This window comes from Pleurodeles waltl, chromosome 9 (assembly GCF_031143425.1).
Source record: "Pleurodeles waltl isolate 20211129_DDA chromosome 9, aPleWal1.hap1.20221129, whole genome shotgun sequence".
Classification (NCBI taxonomy): Eukaryota; Metazoa; Chordata; class Amphibia; order Caudata; family Salamandridae; genus Pleurodeles; species Pleurodeles waltl.
In genome coordinates, this window is record NC_090448.1 from 19,420,717 (window position 1) to 19,442,377 (window position 21,661).

The following is a 21,661-nucleotide window of genomic DNA, read 5'->3' on the forward strand; positions in this document are numbered from 1 at the left end:
AGCACTTCTGGCAGAAGAAAGCACAATTCAGAAAACAATCATTCTCCTCAGTCCCTCCCAGGCATCTAATGCCTTCCCACTTAACACCACTTACTCCCTTCCATAAATTAATTTTCATTTTACAAAACTCTTGCAGCATATCTAATTCATTCCAGTCCCTCTTACACAAAGTCCATCGCCTGGTCGGATGACATTTGCAAAGCCTTTAACTCCATGCTTCTATTTGGACATCTCTGTGATGCCAAACCCCACAATCAAATAAGTTAATTTAATTTACTTCTTCCTCTGCTTTTGTTATTCCATTCCTCATTAATACTTTGATTTATTGTGTTTCATTTCTAGGTCTTGTTCTGCGCTGACTTGAAAAAGTTTAAGGATCTTCCCGAGCATAAGGCGACAAAGAGGAGACCAGAAAAGAGGAAAACCTGATCAAACATGAGCACTGATTTATGAAAAGACCACTCCTTACCCCTCTGATAAATTCATGAGACATATGTGGGAACCACCATGGTGAGGCTTCGCTTTTGGACCTTTACCCGGAAGGTCTGTGCATCAAATATGTTTTCCTTCCCTGCGCAGTGGAGGAATGACTATTTAATTGAGAAGGTTATATTTTTCATAAAAGTTTTTTTCTTATCTAGAAGCCAAAAATGTTGTTTCCATTTTGTCCTAGATCACACGTTCCAAAGCTTAAATTATTCAGCCCATGAAGACTGAACTAAGTGGAAATATTTATATTCGTGTGAGCATCATCTTGGTTTAAATGCTATCGCAGTTTCAAGCGTTTGAGAACAAAGAGTCACAAGAACGCGATCCATCCTGCATCAAGGTTTCTGCTGACGGCGATGCCATGTTTGTGGCTATTTTTTGTTGTTTTGACAATTCTCCTTTTTCTGTTGGCCTTAATTTCTGATGTGCACTGCCTTACCTGGTTGCCCTGGTGGATTTGATCATAGAACGTGCAATTGCACTGAGACAAATGTGACCTCAGTGCACGCATTGAGCAATTTCTTTTTTATACGTATTGGAGATACCAGCAGAGAGCCACAGATGTGGGTTGCCTTGATTTATCAACTCAGTTTCTTTTAAACCAATGTCCTGCTTCTGATATAGGATGTCACCAGCCAGAAACAGGCAAACCACTGGTCAGAGGACACTGTCACCATGTAGCTAGATTTGGCAGTGTGGGTGCAAGGGCCATCTGCCCAGTAAGATGGCACAACAGCAGATAATGGTTTTGGCCTATTGCTATCAGTGCTGTGGATAGTTCAGACCACGGTATTGGGAGCTAATGAGAGGAAAGTGGGAGCTAATGAGAAGAAAGTGAAAAATGAATCCACAGCATAGAATAATGTGCATGTGTGTGTGTTTTTTTTTTCAACAATCATTTCATGTAGAGTGACGAATTAGGAAAGCATCACATCTGCAGAAAATTGCCTTTGATTTAGTTAATTGCATGTTCTGAGATGTGCAAAGAATGATTGCTACTCAGGCATCTCAGACTTGTCAGGAATGTCAGGCAGTATTGATTTCCAGGCCATGGATTGCCATTCCACCCCCTACCATTCTACACATCCCCCCCCTCCACAGGCCAAGCAAAAAAGAGAGCAAAAGATGGCTGAAGCGTGCAAGATGTTCTTCCCCACGCAAATAGTGCTTTCCTAGACAAGGCAGAGAGACAGGTGGGAAATATACATCTGCAAGGATGGGGCTTTACGGCTGTAATAATTCAGGCAGAGACGTTAACCGGTACCATGAATTAATGTACTTTATTTTGAAGAATTAGGAATCCAGCAGAGTTAGTAATCCACATACAAGGCCCACGAAGGAGCAAAGACTGCAAGAGATCCGGCTGCATTCCAGTAAGAAGCCAAAGTCTGCATGTCTGAACGCAGAAAAACAGAGCACATGACATATTAAAATTCTATACACACACACACACACACATTCTCTTTTCCTGCAAAATAAACAGAAAACTACATCTCCTTTCCTGCAAGACAAACAGAAAAAAGAAGTTGAAGTAAATGAAGTCAAATAAGAACAGCACATCAGTCCATAAGGTAATCTTTAAATTTGACTGGTAGGGTGATTTTTTTTTTAGATAGAACAAATTGTGCAAAACGTTTGAGAACACTCCCTACAGGCTGTGCAAAACTTTCAGAACTAGTAGCACCAGCGGTACAGGCTGTGCAATACATTTAGGGGGTCATTATGACCCTGGCGGTCACTAGACCTCCAGGGTCACAGCTGCACCACCGCCAAAGTGGCAGTCCGACCACAACATTATGACCGTGGCAGAGCTGCCACGGTCCAGCCGCCGACACTGCCAGGCTTCCGCGGGCTGCCCGGCAGTTGTAATCCGCCAGAACTAGCAGCCCTCCGGTACAGGCTGTGCAATACATGTAAGGGGTCATTATGACCCTGGCTGTCATTAGACCACCAGGGTCACGGTCGCACCACCGCCAAAGTGGCAGTCCGACCACAACATTATGACAGTGGCAGAGCTGCCACAGTGCAACTGCCGACACCACCAGGCTGCCGCCAGCCTGCAGCCTGGTGGTCCTGGCAGTTGTAATCCGTGCAGCGCTGCCCTTGGGATTACGAGTCCCCAGTCGCCAGCCTGTCCTGTCTATTGCGGTAAACACCGCCATGGAAAGGCTGGCAGAATGGGGGACTCGGGGCCCCTGCACTGCCCATGCACTTGGAATGGGCCCCCATGCACAGCCCCATTGCACATTCCACTGCTGCTGCACCTGCTGCACCACCACATTGCAGCCGGCTCCACTTGGAGCCGGCTGCAATGTTAAGGACTTGTTCCCCTCTGGGCCGGCAGGCGGAAACACTGTTTCCACCCGCTGGCTCAGCGGGGAAACCATAATAGGGCCGGCAGCGTTTAGGCCGCCTGTGTCGCATTATGGTGGTTTGGCACTGGCGGGCGGCCTGGCTGCAATTTAGCTCCAGTAGCACGAGCAGCGCTCCAAAAAACAGCGTGAACTGCACCATGCGGTGCGCAAGAGCCCTCCGCCATTCGAGTTGATTTTGCTGCCGCTCGGGTAGAGAATCAACTTGGCAATTGGAGGAATTTGGCCAGAACTGTGCATTATAAGGGTAACAGGGTGTCACTGAATTCTGCTTCCATTGCAGGTAGAATGAAACGATCTGCCCACCCCTATTCATAGCATGGACATGATACTGACGTCAGCATAAAGAGAGAAGAGAAATCTTTGGATTCTAAAACCCCAACAAAGAAGAAGAAAGTGGCAGGACTTTCTAGGAAACATGCTGATACAGCTTCGAGTCCTACTGCGCAACAGGACCTGGGCAGGGGTGCTTCTATACAGCGCCACAGAAATCACAATAGTACATCAGATGCTTCAGAGGTTTCTGGATGCAAATCCAGCTGATGACTTTGTACAGATCAAGACTCTAGATCAACATTTAATTCCTCCTGAGCGGGTTTACAACCTAAACATACAGATTGAAGGGGATATGCCACATAATATTAAAGCAGTCTTTTGGACACACTTATCTGATGACTATGACATCATCTTAGCAGAAGAAGACTGGTCCCCAGTACCATGTGGGGAGGAAATCATAAGGGTAGCTTTCTCTCCTATAGTACTAGAAGACATCAGGAAAATGTATGCCAGTGAATGGGCTGTGAGACAAGCTCTGGCCTTATATAAATACCAAGCTGGGTGGAATAAACACTCTAGACCACATGAAATTCCCTTACGCAGTGAATCATAACCGCAAGCTCAATACCCTTTAAAGCCAGAAGCAAAACGTGGTATGAAAGTGATATTAGATCAGATGCACATGAACACACCCTTTCTTTCCAGTCGCCAAACCAGACAGCTCCTAAAGAATAGTTTTAGACTGTAGGAATTGAAATTCACACATAAGAACATATGCAGTACAAAACGCACATAGCACAGTTTTGTTGCAGCAAATGTAAAAAATAAGCGCACTACTGTGAATATGTGAAAAAATTGCGCAACCTCAAGCACCAATAGAGGCTGCACCATTGTTCACAAATCAGTTTAGCCAAAGCATCACACTGACATGAGCAAGGTGAAATGAACCATTCAAGGATGTAGCGGAATAAGGAACACGAAAGGGTCATCTGTAATGCTCAACTCATGCCTGACCAACCTGCAGGTATTTACGACATTAGCACATGAGTCCTTGGTACTCTGTCAGTGCCTACAAACAGATCGCGGACTGATGAGACACCAGGCACATAACTGAATTAGCCCAAAGCACACAGGTGCGCGACTTACAATGGATGCAGGGAAGAAACCAAATTCTGAGCACTCAGACACACCATGCTGTCAGCACACACTTCAAACAAATTACATTTACAAAAGAGTACGGACGCAGTCATAGGTCAAATAATGCTAGGTCATAAACCATTTTCGAATGTATAATAAAGAGCAAGTAATGTCTTTTTTATTTTAATCTGTAAATTTGCAAGTTATCTATTGTTAATAAAATGTAATAAAGTATTGTACTGATTAGTATAAAAGGGACTCTCTGTGAACATGCATTAGAAGAAAACCGAAGAGGCAGGTCCTGCAGGTTTTTCTCCATGTTGCAACATTTAGTAAATACTGTCTTTGGAACTGGCAAGAGGAATCTGCGTGGTCATTTCTGAGTTATGAGTGCATATTCCTTCATCCCATAACTGTTGGTAAGCCACCCCAGGAGGTTCCTTTACAGCCCCACCTGGCGGCTGGCGCAGGAAGACCGCCTGACCCCCACTGCAGAGAGACCAGTGCACACAAATTTGATGAGGTGAGCAGAAGCCGAGTTAATTGAAGTTCTGCCTGTGCATGGGGGGGTTCGTAAGGCTCTTGGGACCGCCATCCCCTTAAAGGTGAGGACAAAGCAAACCACGATCCTCGTTCTAAATAAGCACGCTCCTCTTGGCAATACTAAACGCATAGTTAACTGTAATATACCGCATGCAATATGTCTTTTATTTAGGGTTGAGTTGAGTACATGTGTTGCACAATCTGCAGAAATATATGTTGTTGTGAATTTGTAAGGCGAGAAGGGCACCACGAGTGATTTGTTGTTTATTGTTGAAGGGTTACGTATGTGTGTTGCACAATCAACAGAAACATATGTCTTTGTGAATTCATAAGGTCAGAAGGTTACCACATGCAATTTGTTTTTTTAATTGTTGAAGGATTCCATACATGTGTTGCGCAATCAGCAGACATATATGTCTTTGTCAATTTGTAAGGCGAGAAGGGCACCACGTGCGATTTGTTTTTTTATTGTTGAAGGGTTGCATACATGTGTTGCACAATCAGCAGAAATACATGTCTTTGTGAATTTGTAGGGCCAGAAGGGTACCACATGCAATTTGTTTTTTAATTGTTGAAGGATTGTGTACATGTGTTGCCCAGTCAGCAGAAATATTTGTCTTTGTCAATTTGTAAGTCCGGAAGGGTACCGCATGCGATATGTTTTGTATTGAAGTGTGGTTTGTTGATTGACTTAAGGCAACCGCGTGCAGTAGAATGAAGTGTGGCCACAGTGTGATGTTGTTGCGAGATATTTTATAAATATGCAAACTGTTTTTTCGCATGTACATTGCACGTAATGAAAAGTTATACTGTAATGTGCCTCATAAGACTTGGTAGACAGAACTAAAAACTGAAAGCTTATTGTAAAAACAGTAAAGTAGAAAAAGTAGACAAAATTATTTCCCACCAGAAAGGTTGTGTGAGTCTATTTTAAACTTACAAAAATCTGGTAGCAGAAAAGGTAAAAGATTAAGAACAACTGAACAAGGCGACTCCCTTACAACATATGCAGAAGGTATTCCCCAGTGACAGAAAGAAATTACAAAAGTGTAACCAGGAGTTGTTTAAAGCTACTCAAAAGCATACATATCCTTGGCCAAATGAAGGAACGTTCAATGATAGAGAGATGAAGCATGTTGTCACATACTTTCGAAGTAAATATGCAGGAGCCAAATTAAAGAAAAAAGAAGCCACCTTAGTGTTTTGGAAATTATTTTGTTAAGATTCAAAAGATTCCTCACAGGAAGGGGCCTCGAGTACCCCATCTGTTCCCTCCCCCACACATGACCCTATGAGCACTACACCCAAGGGGCGGCTCACCTGACCTCCTGGTCAGCGTCTGCTCGCTCTCCTCTGCAGAGCTCCACCTGTTGCTGCTGCTGCTGCCTCTGCTACGTTTCGAACTGAGAGCCTCCCTGACTCTCAGTTTCAAGGTCCACCTCCACCCGCAGCCTAGGCCTGCGCCTCGTCCTTGGTGGCCTAGTGGCCATCTGTATGTAATTATCTTGCTGTCTCTTTTTACTTTTGCTTATTTTTCTGTCATCTTTATTTTTCTTTTCTTTCTTTCTTGTCTCTGTCTCCTTCAGCCTTTCACGCGCCCCGTGTTTCCTACGTTCCATTCCCTGCCGCTGCTGTCTCTGTGGCCCGCCCCCTCCCTGCGAAGCGCTTTGCCACCCCTACCACCTGACTGGACCCCCTGCCTCCCTCCCCTTCTTAGTGGTAGCAGTGCCACTGGCGCGCCAAAGGCAAGCCCGCCTGCGCCCGTCCGGACCTGGACCGTGCTAATCACCATGAACCCTGGTCTGTCGACCTTCCATTATTACAACGCAGAGACCCTACACACGCTGAACACAGGACGCTCCGTCGACTGCCATCTTGCATCTACTAGACTCCACACGCCCGGACATCACCTTTCTCATTGAAACATGGACAAACCCAGAATCTGCACTGGACGTCGCTACTGCCATCCCTAGCGACTATAAACTGCTCTGCAAAGACTGGCCTTCTCGCCCAGGTGGCGGCCTGGCCATCGTACACAGAACCTCCCTCCGCATGACAACCAACGCAGAAGAACACCCCCCCCCCCACCTTCATTTCCAGATACACACTACCCCAAAGTCAACCTTTAGCAGCACCCTCATCTACAGGCCACCCGGCCCGGACCAGCCTTCAGCGAGTCCATCGTCAACATTATTTCTCCTCATGCTCTCGCCTCCTCGAACTACTTCCTCCTCTGCAATCTCAACTACCACATTAACAACGGCAACGACACCAACACCGCTTCCCTGCTAGAGAAAAGATGGAGGAACAGCAAGTCGCCTGAAGACCATCTCATCAGAGTCACCAGAAAAGCTGCCCTGCAGGCCCATATCAGTGCCACCCCTCACAACACCAAAGAGCTCTTTGCCATGGTCAAAGAGTTTGCCAAACCCCAATCGAAAACAGAAAGCATCCCTCCATCTCAAGACCTCTGCGACAGACTAGCCAACTTCTTCCCCTGGAAAATCAAAGACATATACGACAGCTTCGGATCCCAAGACCCTCCGAGCCCTCCAACTATGCCCTAGCTCCGACCCACCGAACCATCACAGATCCTGCACCACTGGACCACCCTCATCACAGACGAGACAAGCACCATCATGAGCAGCATCCATTCCAGAGCCCCTACAGACCCCTGTCCTCACCACAATTTCAATGAAGGAAACACCTTCATCGCACCTGAGCTCTGCCACACAATCAACTGTTCCATAGAGACAGCCACCTTCCGAGAGGACTGGAAGCACACCGAGATCTGCCTGCTCCTGAAGAAGCCCATGGCCGATGCCCTGGACCTCAAGAATTACCACCCCATCTCTTTGCTGCCTTTCCCAGCCAAGGTCATTGAAAAGGCCATCAACTCTCAGCTCCGTAAGCACATCGAGGACAACAACATCCTGGGCACCTCCCAGTCAGGTTTCAGGAGCAACCACAGCATGGAGACCTCCCTTCTTGCCATCACAGATGGCATCTGCTCGCTACTCGATCGCAGCCTTACAGCAGCCCTCATCCTACTGGACCTATTAGCCGCATTCAACATGGTCTCGCACTTCACCCTCTGCTCCAGACTCCATGCAGCTGGCATCTGCAGAAAGGCCCTCCAATGGATAAGTTCCTTCCTGTCTGGCAGAACACAGAAAGGCAGACTCCCATCTGACCTGTCAGAACCTACGGAGATCAGCTGCGGAGTGCCACAGGGTTACTCCCTGAGCCATACACTCTTCAACATCCACCCCCTTGGCAGAAGGAGAAGGGGGGGGCATAGTAGTCTCACCAGAAAATGTGCAGGACTGGCTATCACTCAGTGAGGACACGAGAGACAAGTGAAGTAAGGAGAGAAGGGCATGACGATGACTGTTCAGGGCAAACTCAGAAGAGTTTTGAGGAATTAGCGAACAGAATAGAATCCATACACCAGCTTGTGGAGAGCGTGGGTGAACTCCCCCTAACCTAAGAAATAAGTCATCATCTTTACGGTCTCCAAGAAAGTCTACTCGTTGACCTAGATTGCACGAGGGGGAATGGAGACTGCCTAACCCAATCGATGCAAGTGGAAGGGAACAAGATGTGCTCCCTAGAAGCAGGAAGCCCCGAGCTACAGAGCTTGAGTGGCTACAATTCCAAGGCGCCCATGGCCAACCGGACCCAAAAATGCGTTTAAGTGAGGGTAGGGGACAGATAACTCTCCACAACAGACTCAGCCAGCAAATGAGTGTCCAGGCAGCTTCAGGCAGCACAGGCCTCACCCCCAGCGAGACCGTTGCTGAAGGAGAGGATGGCTGGCATTTCGTTGTACCATTTGTAGAAAATTTAGCAGACTGGACTGAGAGGTTAGCTCCACAAATGAGCCCCTGGCCAGAAGAGGGGTCCTTTGACTCGCTCGACATGGCAAATGCTGAAGGGTGATCCAGATTGGGACTCCCCCTACATGAGGAAATGTCTGTGTATATGGCAGAAGTACAGCATCATACGCAGTGCGCCACCACCCCGTTACATTGGATTCCCCTGACACATAAGGGCCCTGGGGCACCACATTATGTTCTGTGGCCACAAATAAACCTCAGAAAACATTTGCCACTGCTTACAGAGGGAGCAGGGAAGTGAATCAGAGCATTTGAGAAGCAAACTGCAGGCGTCACCCTCGCAGTAGGGGATGTAAAAAGCCTGCTTTGTTCCCTGGTAGGGGACAAAACAGACACAATATTTCAAAAGGCTGGGGTTAGAAATGTGACCTTCACAGAGGCCAGGTGTAATGGATCCCCATTTAACCTAGTCAGATCACAGTGCATCAATAAAATGAAAGAAAAGTGGACCCAGAAAGTGGGTCAGGACTGGGAAGTGACCGGAGGTAATGGTGTGTTATTCTATACTGTAGTTAAGAAAGGATTGCCTTCTGATGTACAGGACATCTCAGATAACAAAGTGGCACTGGAAACCAAACCCTGAACTGAAATTCAAGCATGCATCATTTTTGCAAAAAGAAGCAGCAAAAGGAGAAAAGCAAACAGAAAGACCTGAGAAAGCAACATCTAAGTTGGTGCAGCAGAAGTTAGCGAAGAAGGGAACAATGGAAGGTGCTGTAGTGTCAGTGGCCACTCAGATGACTGCAGTATCTGCAAGAACGGTCCCGGGGGTCACCCAACGACAGTACCCACAGCAGCAGCAGGACAATACAAGGACACAAGGAAATAGTAGAGGGTGATGAGGAGTAGTGGGAAGAGGTAGGATGGGTCCTCCAAGAAGGGATCAAACATGGTATCATTGTCAGAGGTTTGGCATCTTATTAGAGACCGTAAGATGAAGAGATGGGATTAGAAAAATGGAAGAATGAGAATTTATGGTCCATCCAGAAATATGACATTGCAGCCACAGCAAAGTCCACAGATCACATATGTGCCCCAGACACCCTCGTAAAATGTGCAGTCATCAGGAATGCCCCAAGCGCATTAAGGACTGCCTCTGCAGAACTATCAAGTACCCTCCATGGAACTCCCACCTCAAAATGGACAAGGAGTGGTGGCTGTGAGGGGGTAAAACCTTTCCAGGCGATCCCTGCAGGCGGATACGCACAATGAGGGTGCCCGCAGAGTATTTCTGTGTCCAGTCTTGCCAGTGACACACAGGCCAGATGAGGAATCCACTGTGACAGTGTCCATTAATGATAAGAGAAATGCATTCCTCATAGACAGAGGAGCAACAAAATCCGATTTCCAACAGATCCACGGACACACAGGTATTCTCTGGGGAAATGTTAAGGGTTCCTTTTAACAAAACCGTAAAGATGGAAGTAGGTCGGGCATTTTGACAGCTGCTTACTGTTCTCAACAGCTGCCCCAGCAAATTTATTAGGCAGAGACTTGATGGCAAAATTGAATATGACCATTCATTTTAAACCAGATGGTAGCATGGTTTGCTGCACACCTGGAGTTCCACCCTCCAGAGTCATGGTACTTACGGCTGTGGACTCCTCCAGCAGAGACCAACCCACTGATGTGGAGGCATGGACTACATGGCAGAGAAACTGGAGCTACTGGAAAGGGAGGTTCAATTGCTCAAACAGGGATGTGGAATTCCCCCGGGACATATTGTTCGGGGTCAAGGGCAACAAGTTTTTATGTTTATTTTGTCCTTGGGACAGGCAGGCTCAATCCCCTGTAAAACAAACCCTCTAGCTGCTAGTTTACAGAGAAGGGAACTGTCTGCAGTTGAGGTAATATGTGTGCCCATATGTCAATGCTGTTCAAACTTGTATTTATGATTAAATAATTAAAAGCCTTCATTATTAGGGCGAGCGCTGTCAATTAATGTTTTAAGGTTACTCTGCACTACTGACAGAGGTTCCAGTAAAAACAAAAGTGTACACACATGTTTGAAAAGTTTAACAATATGAGGCTAAGTTTAATGCTCACAGAATGCTCTCTTGTTAGATGCAAATGCTTGTAAGTAAGAGTGATGATTCTGTGCTTTCAAAATAAAATGTTCAGAAAAAAATGCAAGTAGGACAAAAACGTTTCACTACTATGAAGTTTTAGGTGCTATTTCTTTGAAGCGAAAATGTGTTCATGCATGCTAGTATTTTCAAAAAAATATTCATAATGGAAAATCAGTGTAGCCATTTTCAGCGAGATTATGGGAAGCATCAAAATAAACAAGCACTGGCAAAGCCAACCGATCTGACATTTTTTGTGAGTCTTTTGGTTTTGTCAATGCTTGTCTTGCTTTGACATGGCTTTTGTAACAGTTTATTGTTGTATGATCTGTAAAGCCCTCACCATTGTAACAAACAGGCAAAAAAGAAAAAAAAGTTTTTGGTCTCAAAAAGCACATATTTCCACCCGTGGTGTAACAAAGACCCACAGCCCCCTCCAGGAGGCCCCCTCAGGACAACACCTGCCCTGAGTGAGTCTGGAGGGGGCTCCCCTGCAAAGAACATGGAGCCCCGCCCCCTCCAGACTTACTCAGGGCAGGTGTTGTCCTGAGGGGGCCTCCTGGAGGGGGGCTGTGGTTCATTATGCCACTGATTGCCACAGTAGTTCCTGGCACTGAACAAGACGACTTTGTGTGCCAATACGCACCTTGTGGCAGAGCAGAATGTGATCACTCACAGAAAAGCCAGATGATAGAGAGAAAAATAAAAGTTTAATAAAACAAAGGCCCGTATTTATACTTTTTTTAGCGCCGCATTTGCGCCGCTTTTTGACGCAAAACTGCGCAAACCTACAAAATACAATGGCATTTTGCCAGTTTGCGCCGTTTTTGCGTCAAAAAACAACGCAAATGCGGCGCAAAAAAAGTATAAATACGGGCCAAAATGTCTTTGTTAGTGCCAGAATACATTAGGGACCCAATTCTTAAAGAAAGTCACAAAAGTGCATGCGTGGTATATGTCTTTGAATTAGTGGCGATCATGAATTCTGAAGCAATTACAGACGTTGACCAGGAAATTGTACTCCTAGAAGATATCCATGAACTGTATTTTATCAAGAGCAAATATGCATATGTAGATTTGCTCATCTGAAAATCTATTGAGCGTTTACAAGTTCACTTTGCCTCCAACCACTTTTTTCCCAACCCTTGAAGAATGTCTTCTTCTGCCATTGTCAGGAGTACATTTCCAACCTTTCTCTTTATGGGAAAAGATTAGAGAAGTGCTGGTGAAAATCCTTAAAACATGCAAGTTAGTAGGTTTGCAGACTCATAGTAATTTCAGCCCCGGAACTATTGCTTACTGCTTCCTCCAGCCCCAGTATGTGGATCTGCGGAAAGATGGCAAAATATGGAAATTGCTATAGTAAGGATTGAAATTGCAAGTATTCAAGCCATACTATAGTAGTTGCCCTGGCATAAACAGAGAGGCTGTTATCAGAGCTCCTACATAATGGGATTGCTGCCATAATTTGTCGCCACACTACATGGCACCAAAGGGACAAGTAGATTTAAGAAGCAACCTGTCCCATGGACAAGTAGATATTTTTATTAAATTCCACACCCCTGCCAAAGAATTCCTTTTTAGGCAGCAATGACAGGACCCCAGGCTTCTACTCAGAAGGAGAGGTAATATTACAGATAGAGGCTTTGGAATTAACACCTTTGTGGGCGTGTGTCATCTTCTTTGAGCTAGAAAAGATGATTAGTGAGATACTGGACGACAAGCTATTTGGTGATAGCCCCAAGAAAAGGATTATACTTTTCCAGGCGACATACCACTAAGGACTATGCTAGAGGTCAGAACACCCACACCAAGCAGAGCTTTGGACTCAGTAGGAGAAGCCAATCTGTCGCACGTGCCATAAGCCCTGTGGACTAAGGGTCCTCACTATGTTGGTCTCATCCGCACTGCCGCAGCATGCCAGGTTACATTGAAGGAAAGTGCTATCTTACCCAGAGTAAAACAATACCCCTTGTCCAAAGAAGCAGAGGAGGGCATCACCCCCATGATGCAGGTGTTACTGGAACAGGGTGTAACTTACCCTGGAGTGTCACCTTTTAATACCCCTATATAACCAGTTAAGAAAGATAATGGCAATACATGGCGCGTGGTTCAAGACCTGTGCACATTAAACAATATTGTGTTACCCAAATTCCTAATTGTCCCGACCCCTCCATCATCCTCACAAACATTCCACAGGACGCCATATACTTTTCGGTTATCGACCTTAAGAATGCCTTCTTCAGCTGCCTCTATCGTACAGACGTTTTCTGACTTTTATCATAGACTATACACCACGCAATCCAATGGGGATGATTCCGCATTGGCTGACTACCTGGGATCGCAATGGTATGGCTATCTCGTGGGCAACAGCAGTTCCTAGCTAACCGGATTACCTGTGACAAAATCATACAGGCCATTGACACCCGGAGGGGCGCCAAGGCTCATGGTCTCAATTGGTTTATTGGAAATTTTTATCGGGCCTAGAAACATATCTTAGCCCCACATATTTTGGAGCTATATGCGTAATCCCTTAAGGCTGGAACACTCTCCTCCACATTGCGTGAAGCTGTTATCACCCTGCTTCTGAAACCTGACCAGCTCATCTTTGCACCTCAAATAGACTACTCTCTCTTTTGAAACACAAAAACAAAACACATGCTAAAGTCATAGCAATGCGACTGTCGCTGCTAATGGAAACCATAATCTCCCCCATGCAATCAGGTTTTGGACCACATCGCTCTACCTCGATAAATGTGCGTACCATATTTGCTGTTTTAATCCAGATTCAGCATAAGTAACAACCACTGCAAACTCCAGTATCATGGTCTGGAGTAGGCAAGGGTTCCTTAAATCAGATGGTAGTACTGTGATGCATAGAGAACTCTTAGAGGCCCTAAAAGAGGCACTAACGCTAACGCAGCCAGTGGCAGTTATGAAATGTTCAGAGCACACAAATGGACAGGATTTAATGTCCCGAGGTACGGTGCTGGCAGATCAAACGGCTAAGAATGCAGTCAGACATACACCCCCAAAGGCACCACCAGACCCACAACCTGCTCCTGCCCTGGTGGCTCAGACTGCCCCACGAGTGGTGGCCGAAGCAAAGACTATCATAGACAAGGACACATCCCACTACACTGAGTCAGCAAGGTTAACCTGCGGAACTACAGGAAGCTGCATCATCACACGAAAAGCAGTTATGGGAGGGTGCATCCAGTCTGGGAGCAACCTAGTATATAGACAGCTATCTACAAGAAAGCCAGTTATGACATAGGCTTTGCTTGCAATCACCCTGGATCATATTAATTTACCAGCACACACTTCCAGGGAGAATTTGGCATCCCAAATACAGCAAGACTGGTTTGTCCCCAATTTGTATGACACAATAACCATGTATCTACATACCTGCCCGTTTGTCAGCCGTATTCCCCTAATCCCACTCTAAAAGTGATAAACTCTACCATTCCATGGCCACAAGGTCCCTTTAAGTCCCTTCATTTGGACTTTGTGGATATGATTGACAGGTGCAACAACTACAGGTACCTCATAGTGGTAGTCTGCCTATTCTCCAGATGGATTAAGGCAGGACCAGACGTCTGTTGTGATGCCAAATTAGCAGCCACGTTCCTAGTTCGGGAAGTGATTCCTCGATGGGGGGTCCCAGAAGCCATAAGATCTGATAACGGCACTCATTTTTCTAATACAAATTTTGAACACCTAACAGGGCTACTAGGGATAAAGCACAAATTGTCCTACGCATGCCACCCACAAAGTAAGGGAATTGTAGAGCGCCTGAATGGCCTCTTGAAGAGTGAGATCAGCAAGTTGTGCACTACCCTGAGTAAAAAGTGGCTACACTGTTTGCCAATAGCACTACTTTCCCTGAGGATTAACCCGAGCTCAGATTATCACTTGACTTCTCACCAAATAGTGACAGGGAGATCCATCAATGTCCAAGTTCCTGCCACCAGAAATAAAATTCTAGGAGAAAGTTTGTCCCAAAGACTGAGTGATGAAATGCATATATATTGTGTGAATTAACAAAATGTGCAAAGTTCATTTAAAAACAGATAAACAAAGGAAAAGAGAAGCGCTTCAACACCGAGGTAGACCTCCCAGAAGCAAAAGTAGGAAATCAAGTGTTCATATGGAACTTTGCTTGCAAATGGAAAGAGAAATGTTTTGAGGGCCCCTACACAGTCTCCATGGTTACACCAACCGCTGTTAAAGTGGATGGCAGGAAACCTTGGATCCATCACAGCCATATGTGTCTCGACCCAGTTGCTCACCAAAAATAATGGACAGTTCAGACAAAACAAGAGGGGTTTATCATGCTAAAAGGCCCCCCCAACTATATTTTTGGACTATATTTTGAGTGGACATTACCAAAGATATCTATTTTTGTTTTTCTCTTTTATCTCTTAAGTCTATCCTTTTTCCTCTTTGCTAGCAAGGTTCCCCCAAATTCTAATATCTTTCTTGTCCAAAGAGAGCTCTCTAGTAACAATGTGACCCCTAATGCTCATGCTAAATTTTCAGACAACATGTGGAATCAGCGCATGTCAGAAATAGGTGAAGAAGCCACAAGTGAATCATGCTTTGTGTGCTCCTTAATTCCCCATGCTACTGGTTCATATAGACTACACTCCACGAGGAAATACCACCAGACATAGCTCACTGCCTATTATACCTGTACTTGTGTAGAACAAAGGCCCAAATGCAATTGACGTATGTCAGAGTAGTACACTTCCTAGTCAATGCCACAAGATACGACACGTAACCAGAAGTAGTATACATCCTCACAGACAAACAAGAAATAAGATAGGAAATAACAAGCATGAGAAAAACAGGACGCCTCACAACTGTAGATCCGTCCCAGATTGTCCTAGATCTAAGTTTCCTAGAGGTAACACACCCACCAACTGAATGTAACAGCTATCTTGCAAACTCCTTGCTCCCAGATTGTGCCCGCAGACCAGGGCTCAGAGTCAGAGAATCAGTCTTTGTTCATAATCAGTGGCATTCCGACATCGAATTTTCCGGTAGGGCCATGTCTTTATGGAATGGCACTGATGTTGGCCAGGATGCCATAAAGAAATGTACACCTATCTGGGATGAAAAATGCCTCGCTTTATGCAGCATTGTATGTCCTCAGACTGCCATGAAACTAACCTCTGTCTCCTTATGTTTCAGGGGAAATGGGACCGTCGACAGTCATAATATTGGTTGCAAGGTCACAGTCTTCCATGCCGACATGCAGGAGGGCACCTCCAGCCTTATGGATTTCTTCTGGCTGTGTGGAGAGCTACTGTATGTCTAGTTACCACCTAACTAGGGAGGAATTTGTTAGATGGTAACTGTGCAAGCTCCAGCTTTAGTGATACTCAGAATAAACATATCTGCCTTGCATAAGCACCCAATGAGCCGTCCAATGACCTTGCTACATCACAGCTGGAAGAAGTGAACTGCAGAATACTATGGCACAAGCACCTGGAATAAAATCCCTTAAGAATACCGCTTGTTCAATGATGCTGAACTTTTCTTTGGGAGCATCTTGACATTCGTCCAAGCTAAGGCAAGCTTGTTGGCTCCGGATCATGAGGTGGGAACTCATCAAGGTCATTAACACCACAAATTAGGACTTCAGTGCAATAAAGGAAGAACTGCGTGACTTGAGGATAATGGTGCTACAACACCGTTATGTACTGGACCTTATGATGACCATGCAAGGTGGTGTCTGTCAAAAGATAGGCACCATATGCTGCACGTTTATTCAAGCAAATGATGCAGAGAATAGAACTTTGTCAGAAGCAATATAAATACTGCATAATTTAGAAAATAAAATGATAGATGAGGGTGGTGCCCCAGATAGTTGGTTTAGTGGTTGGCTTTCAGCACTGCCATTCTGGATGTCGGGACTGTTGGGGACTCTGTTACCAATGACTGAGATCTTGCTACTAATATACTGTGTAATACAAGCAATACTAGCATGTGTTAGGAAAGTAGGCACTAAGGCGGGAGGGATGTTTTCAATTAGTACACCACCATAAGTAGTGGATTCCGATGGTAGTATGTATCACCTGGTACCAAAGGCAGGCCAAGATTTAGATAAGGTAGTTGAAATATCAACTAGAGGGGAGAATGTTGTAGGAAATGTGAAACATAAGCGCACTACCGTGAATATGAAATGTGAAAACACTGCACAACTTCAAGTACCAATAGAGGCTACACTGCTGTTCACAATCAAATCAGTTTAAGCCAACCCCCCACACTGACACGAGCAAGGTGAAAGGTTCATTCAAGGATGTAGCAGAGTAAGGAACACGAAAGGGTCATCCATTAAAGACCAACTCATGTCTGACCAATGTGCAGGTATTTCTGACATTAGCACAGAAGTCCCCGGCGCACTCTCTGTGCCTACAAACAGATCACGGGCTGAGTAAACACCAGGCACATAACTGAATTAACCCAAAGCACACAGGTGCGCGACTTACAATAGGTGCAGGGAAGAAACCAAATTGTGAGAACTCGGGAGTCTCGGGCACACAATACTGTCAGCACACACTTCAAACAAATTACATTTACAAAAGAGCACGTACGCAGTCATAGGTCAAAGACTGGTAAGTCATAAACCTTTGTTGAATGTATAATAAAGAGCGAGTAGTGTCTTAACTTAGGAATTTGGGGTTATGAGGTCACATGATTGCAAGTGTTTTCTATTTTAATGTGTAATCTTGCAAGTTATCTATCTTTAATCATGTCTTATAAAGTATTGTACTGATTTGTATAAAAGGGTCTGTCTATGAACAGGCATTGGAGGAAGACTTTCGAGGCAGGTCGTGCAGGGCTGAGGTGCAGTCCGCAGTGTTTTTCTCCCTGTTGCAACATTTAGTAAATACTGTCTTTGAAACTGCCAAAAGGAGTCTGCGTGGTCATTTCTGAGTCATGAGAGCATATTCGTTCCCCCTATAACAGTTTCAGTGACCAACCTGGTACGGAAAAAATACAAAACAATCCTGGATATTTCCAATGTTTTTTTTAGTCGAAATATAGTGCCTGAAAGTGAGTATCTAACCACTTTCAGTTTCAACGGAGTGCATGTTTTATTCAGGCACTTGCCTATGTGTTATAAGACCAGTCCTGGCCTGGTCTCAGGGCATATTATGGAGATGTTACAACCAGATCCCGAGATTTTGTTATACATTGATAATATTTATCTTACTGATGCTGGTTTGAATCTACCCTTAACCAGGGTAGACAGAGTAGTGACCATATTGACATCACATGGTTACAAAGTTAATAAAAGAAAATCGAAAATTGCCTACCCGAAGGTGACCTTCTTAGGATACGAGCTATCCAGAGAGCGCAAGGGTCTAGCTCCAAGCTTACTCCAGAAGTGCACTGCTTTGCAACTTCCTGACACACTGGAAAAGTTGCAATCCCTGCTAGGATTTCTCAACTTTGGACATACTTATTCACCTCACTATGCTGAGAGAATGAAGCTCTTGTATGACCTGATTTCTTCCACGTTTTCATCTAAACAGTGGGTGAATGTGCTCACTGATATCCTGCGTGCTGTAGTTTGGAAGGAACCCCTTGCCAGGAAATGGAGCACTGACAGGACCTGCACTAGAGGGGGGATACCTGTGGGTTGGCGGATAGCTGACATCAGGTCTGGCTCCAATTGGGCACAGAGTTCTTGGATTGTGGCACGATCAAGTCTGTATGTTAGTATAATGTGTCTGTCCTCCATTGTCGACAGGTCCACCAGGGGTCTGTACACCGGAGGATGCCGCCATCTCATCATCTGCCCCAGTGGTTGTAGCCAATGGAGGAGAACGGTGAGCAGGGGGTCATTTACCACATAAGTAGCACAACTGTGTCAGAAGTCATGTCAGAGAATCCGGGTGTGAAATTGTGAGTCCGTATAAGTGCCAATATGTGCTGTGATGCAGTTAGGTGCCATGCCATGTGCACCCCTAAAATGGCGGCTGTCTGACTTGTGAGGAGGGACAAGGGGAAAATAGGTAACTGCGCTGGCGTTGTGCAGCATCGCGGTAGGCGGTCAAAGACCGCCACGCAACTACGCATTGGTAATCATTGGGCCCTATGGGTTCCAGGACCCAATGGCAATGTACACCGGCGGTGACGGTACGCACCGCCGCGGACGTGACCATCATTTTCTATCTGTTCACTCACTTGATACCTGAACATCAAAAGAAGAGGACCTACACTGCAAGTGCTGCTGTGACCTGAGTCTGGAAGCGACAATGGCTACAGTGTCTGGGGAAAGGGCCCCTGCCTTCACTGCGGAAGAGTTGGACAAACTGGTGGATGGGGTCCTCCCCTAGTGCACGCTACTCTACGGTCCTCCAGAGAAACAGGTGAGTACACTGTGAGCATGATGCGTGGACAATGCCTGTTTGAGGTGGTGTGGATGTAAGGCACAAGTTGGGGGGTGGGCTGAGTGCTGCATGTGAGGATGGTCAGTGTATGTGCATCAGGGCATGGATGTGAACTGGTGGGCAATGAGTATGACGGTCCGGACGGGTGAGTAATTTCCTTTCCTCCTGTACCTTCCCTCTAGGTCAGCACCCACCAGAAGAAGGGTATTTGGCGTGCCATCGCCAAGGAAGTGTGGACCCTGGGGGTCTATCACAGACGGAGCACCCACTGCCGCAAGAGATGGGAGGACCTGCGCCGCTGGAGCAAGAAGACGGCGGAGGCCCAGCTGCGGCTGGCCTCCCAACGTGGAAGAGGTGCCCATCGCACCATGACCCCCCTGATGTTCCGCATCCTGGCAGGGGCCTATCTGGAGTTGGATGGGCGCTTGAGGGCATCACAGCAGCCACAAGGGGGTAAGTACAGTGTCGTAAAGCTGACTCTGCACGGTTTAGGAAGTATCTGGGTGAGGGGTGTGGGCTGTGTGCGCCCCTAGGCCAGGGCGTTCATGCCAGGGTATGTCCCTTGTTTGCAGGCTCAGAAGCACCCCTGCCCCAATGGTACAATTGGGCAGCTACTAGTGTGCAGGGTCCTGTGGGTGTTAGGTGTGCATGTGCTGGCATTAGGCATTGTACCCCATGGGCTGGTGACTACCATAGTGAGTGGTTGGGCAAGGCCTAGTGCATAGGGCAGCTCAGTGTGTGTTGTGTCCGCCAACTGTAGTGGTGTTGCTGGCATTGACCATGTGTGTCCTCTGTCTTTCCCCCTCTTCTTATTTGGTCACTCTGTCCTTGTGTGCATTAGCATCATCTGGCGGAGGAGCAGGGGCCCCGGCGACGGAGGGAGCTGCATCCCACATGGCCCATGAGGGTGAATCCGTGGAGGGTGAAGGCACCAGTGGGACGGAGGGCAAGGGGAGCTCCACGACAGGGACAGGAGGGGATACCAGCCACAGCGACTCCTCCTCTGACGGAAGCTCCCTAGCGGTGGCGGACAACTCTGTGCCCACCCCAACTACAGGTACAGCCGCCACCCCCCCTACCAGCACCGCCCTCCCAGCAGCCCCTCAGGGTGTTTCCCGTGCATGCTCACCCAGGAGGGTGGGCATCTCCTTCACCCCAGGCACCTCAGGCCCTGCCCCAGTCAGCCCTGCTGCCCTCAGTGAGGAGGCTATTGACCTCCTGAGATCCCTCACTGTTGGGCAGTCAACCATTCTGAATGCCATCCAGGGTGTCGAGAGGCATTTGCAGCAAACAAATGCATACCTAGAGGGCATTCATTCTCTGCGTGGCGGCCCAACACAGAGCATTTCAGGCTCTGGCCTCAGCACTGATGGCAGCAATTGTCCCTGTGTCCAGCCTCCCCCCTCCAACTTCCACTACCCAGATCCAATCCCCTGTACCTCAGCCTATCCCAAGCACACCTTCAGACCAGCATGCACACACATCAACAGACAAAAGTGGCTCAGGAAAACATAAGCACCACACATCACACAGGCACTCACACAAGCACCATATCAATGCACACATACCAACATCCACTTCCTCCACTGTGTCCCCCTCCTCCACGTCCTCCACCTCCCTCCCAGTCTCGTCTCCACTCACACCTGCATGCACTACATCAGCCACTGCCTCCATCACCAGCACGCCCATCACAACACACCGCTCACATGCAATCACCACCCCCACTACCATTCACACATCCCCTGTGTCCTCTCCCAGTGTGTCTGTGAGCCCTCTTCCCAAAGTACACAAACGCAGGCACACACCCACTCACCAGCCATCCACCTCACAACAGCCTCCAGCCCATGCACCTTCACCCAAACTCAGCAGACGTACACCTCCTACAACCACTACCTCTTCCTCTACTCCCACACCCCCTTCATCTTCCCGTCCCAGTGTGTCTCAAAAACCTTTCCTAGCTAACTTTAACCTCTTCCCTACACCTCCCCCCCCTGCCCATCCCCTAGGGACAGGATGTCTAGATCCCAGCCCAGCACCTCAGTCACCACATCTGCGTCTGCTGTGGTCCGTGCACGTCCGGGTGGATCAAAGGGGGCGCCCGTCAGAGCTGCCAGTGTGCCACCTACAGATGTGAAGGACCACTCGATGCCGCCACCTGCCAAGGTCAAAAAGGGGCCGGCTTCCAGCAGGGGAAAGTCGCACCACCCACCCAGCAAGGCGGCAGCCGAACACAGAGAGGAGAGTGCCAAGTTCCCAGCAGCGACTGCCAAGGTGGGGAAGGGACACAAGTCAAATGGCAAGTCATCTTAGGGCACAATGCCTCCTGGTGAGGTGCTGGTGACCACCATTTCCTCAGGAATGCCAGCGACCTGTACCAGAGTCACCACCGCCGCAACGACCGCCACCTGCACCGCTGCTGCCACAACGTCAGTCTGCAGCATCCTCCCCAAGGATCAGCCATCCAAGGCTGC

The 21,661-nt window shown here is 47.1% G+C and overlaps 1 protein-coding gene across 3 annotated transcripts in view; it reads left to right on the forward strand.

The window, feature by feature from the left end:
• The window catches only part of OGG1 (8-oxoguanine DNA glycosylase), a 46,148-nt gene extending 41,357 nt beyond the window's left edge, over positions 1–4,791 (forward strand). For all 3 annotated transcript variants that reach the window (XM_069206143.1, XM_069206144.1, XM_069206146.1), the window contains one exon: positions 343–4,791. In XM_069206143.1, the coding sequence (XP_069062244.1) occupies positions 343–429 (87 nt within the window). In that variant the 3' untranslated portion in view covers positions 430–4,791. The remainder of the gene's footprint in view (positions 1–342) is intronic.
• The last annotated feature ends 16,870 nt before the right edge of the window (positions 4,792–21,661 follow it).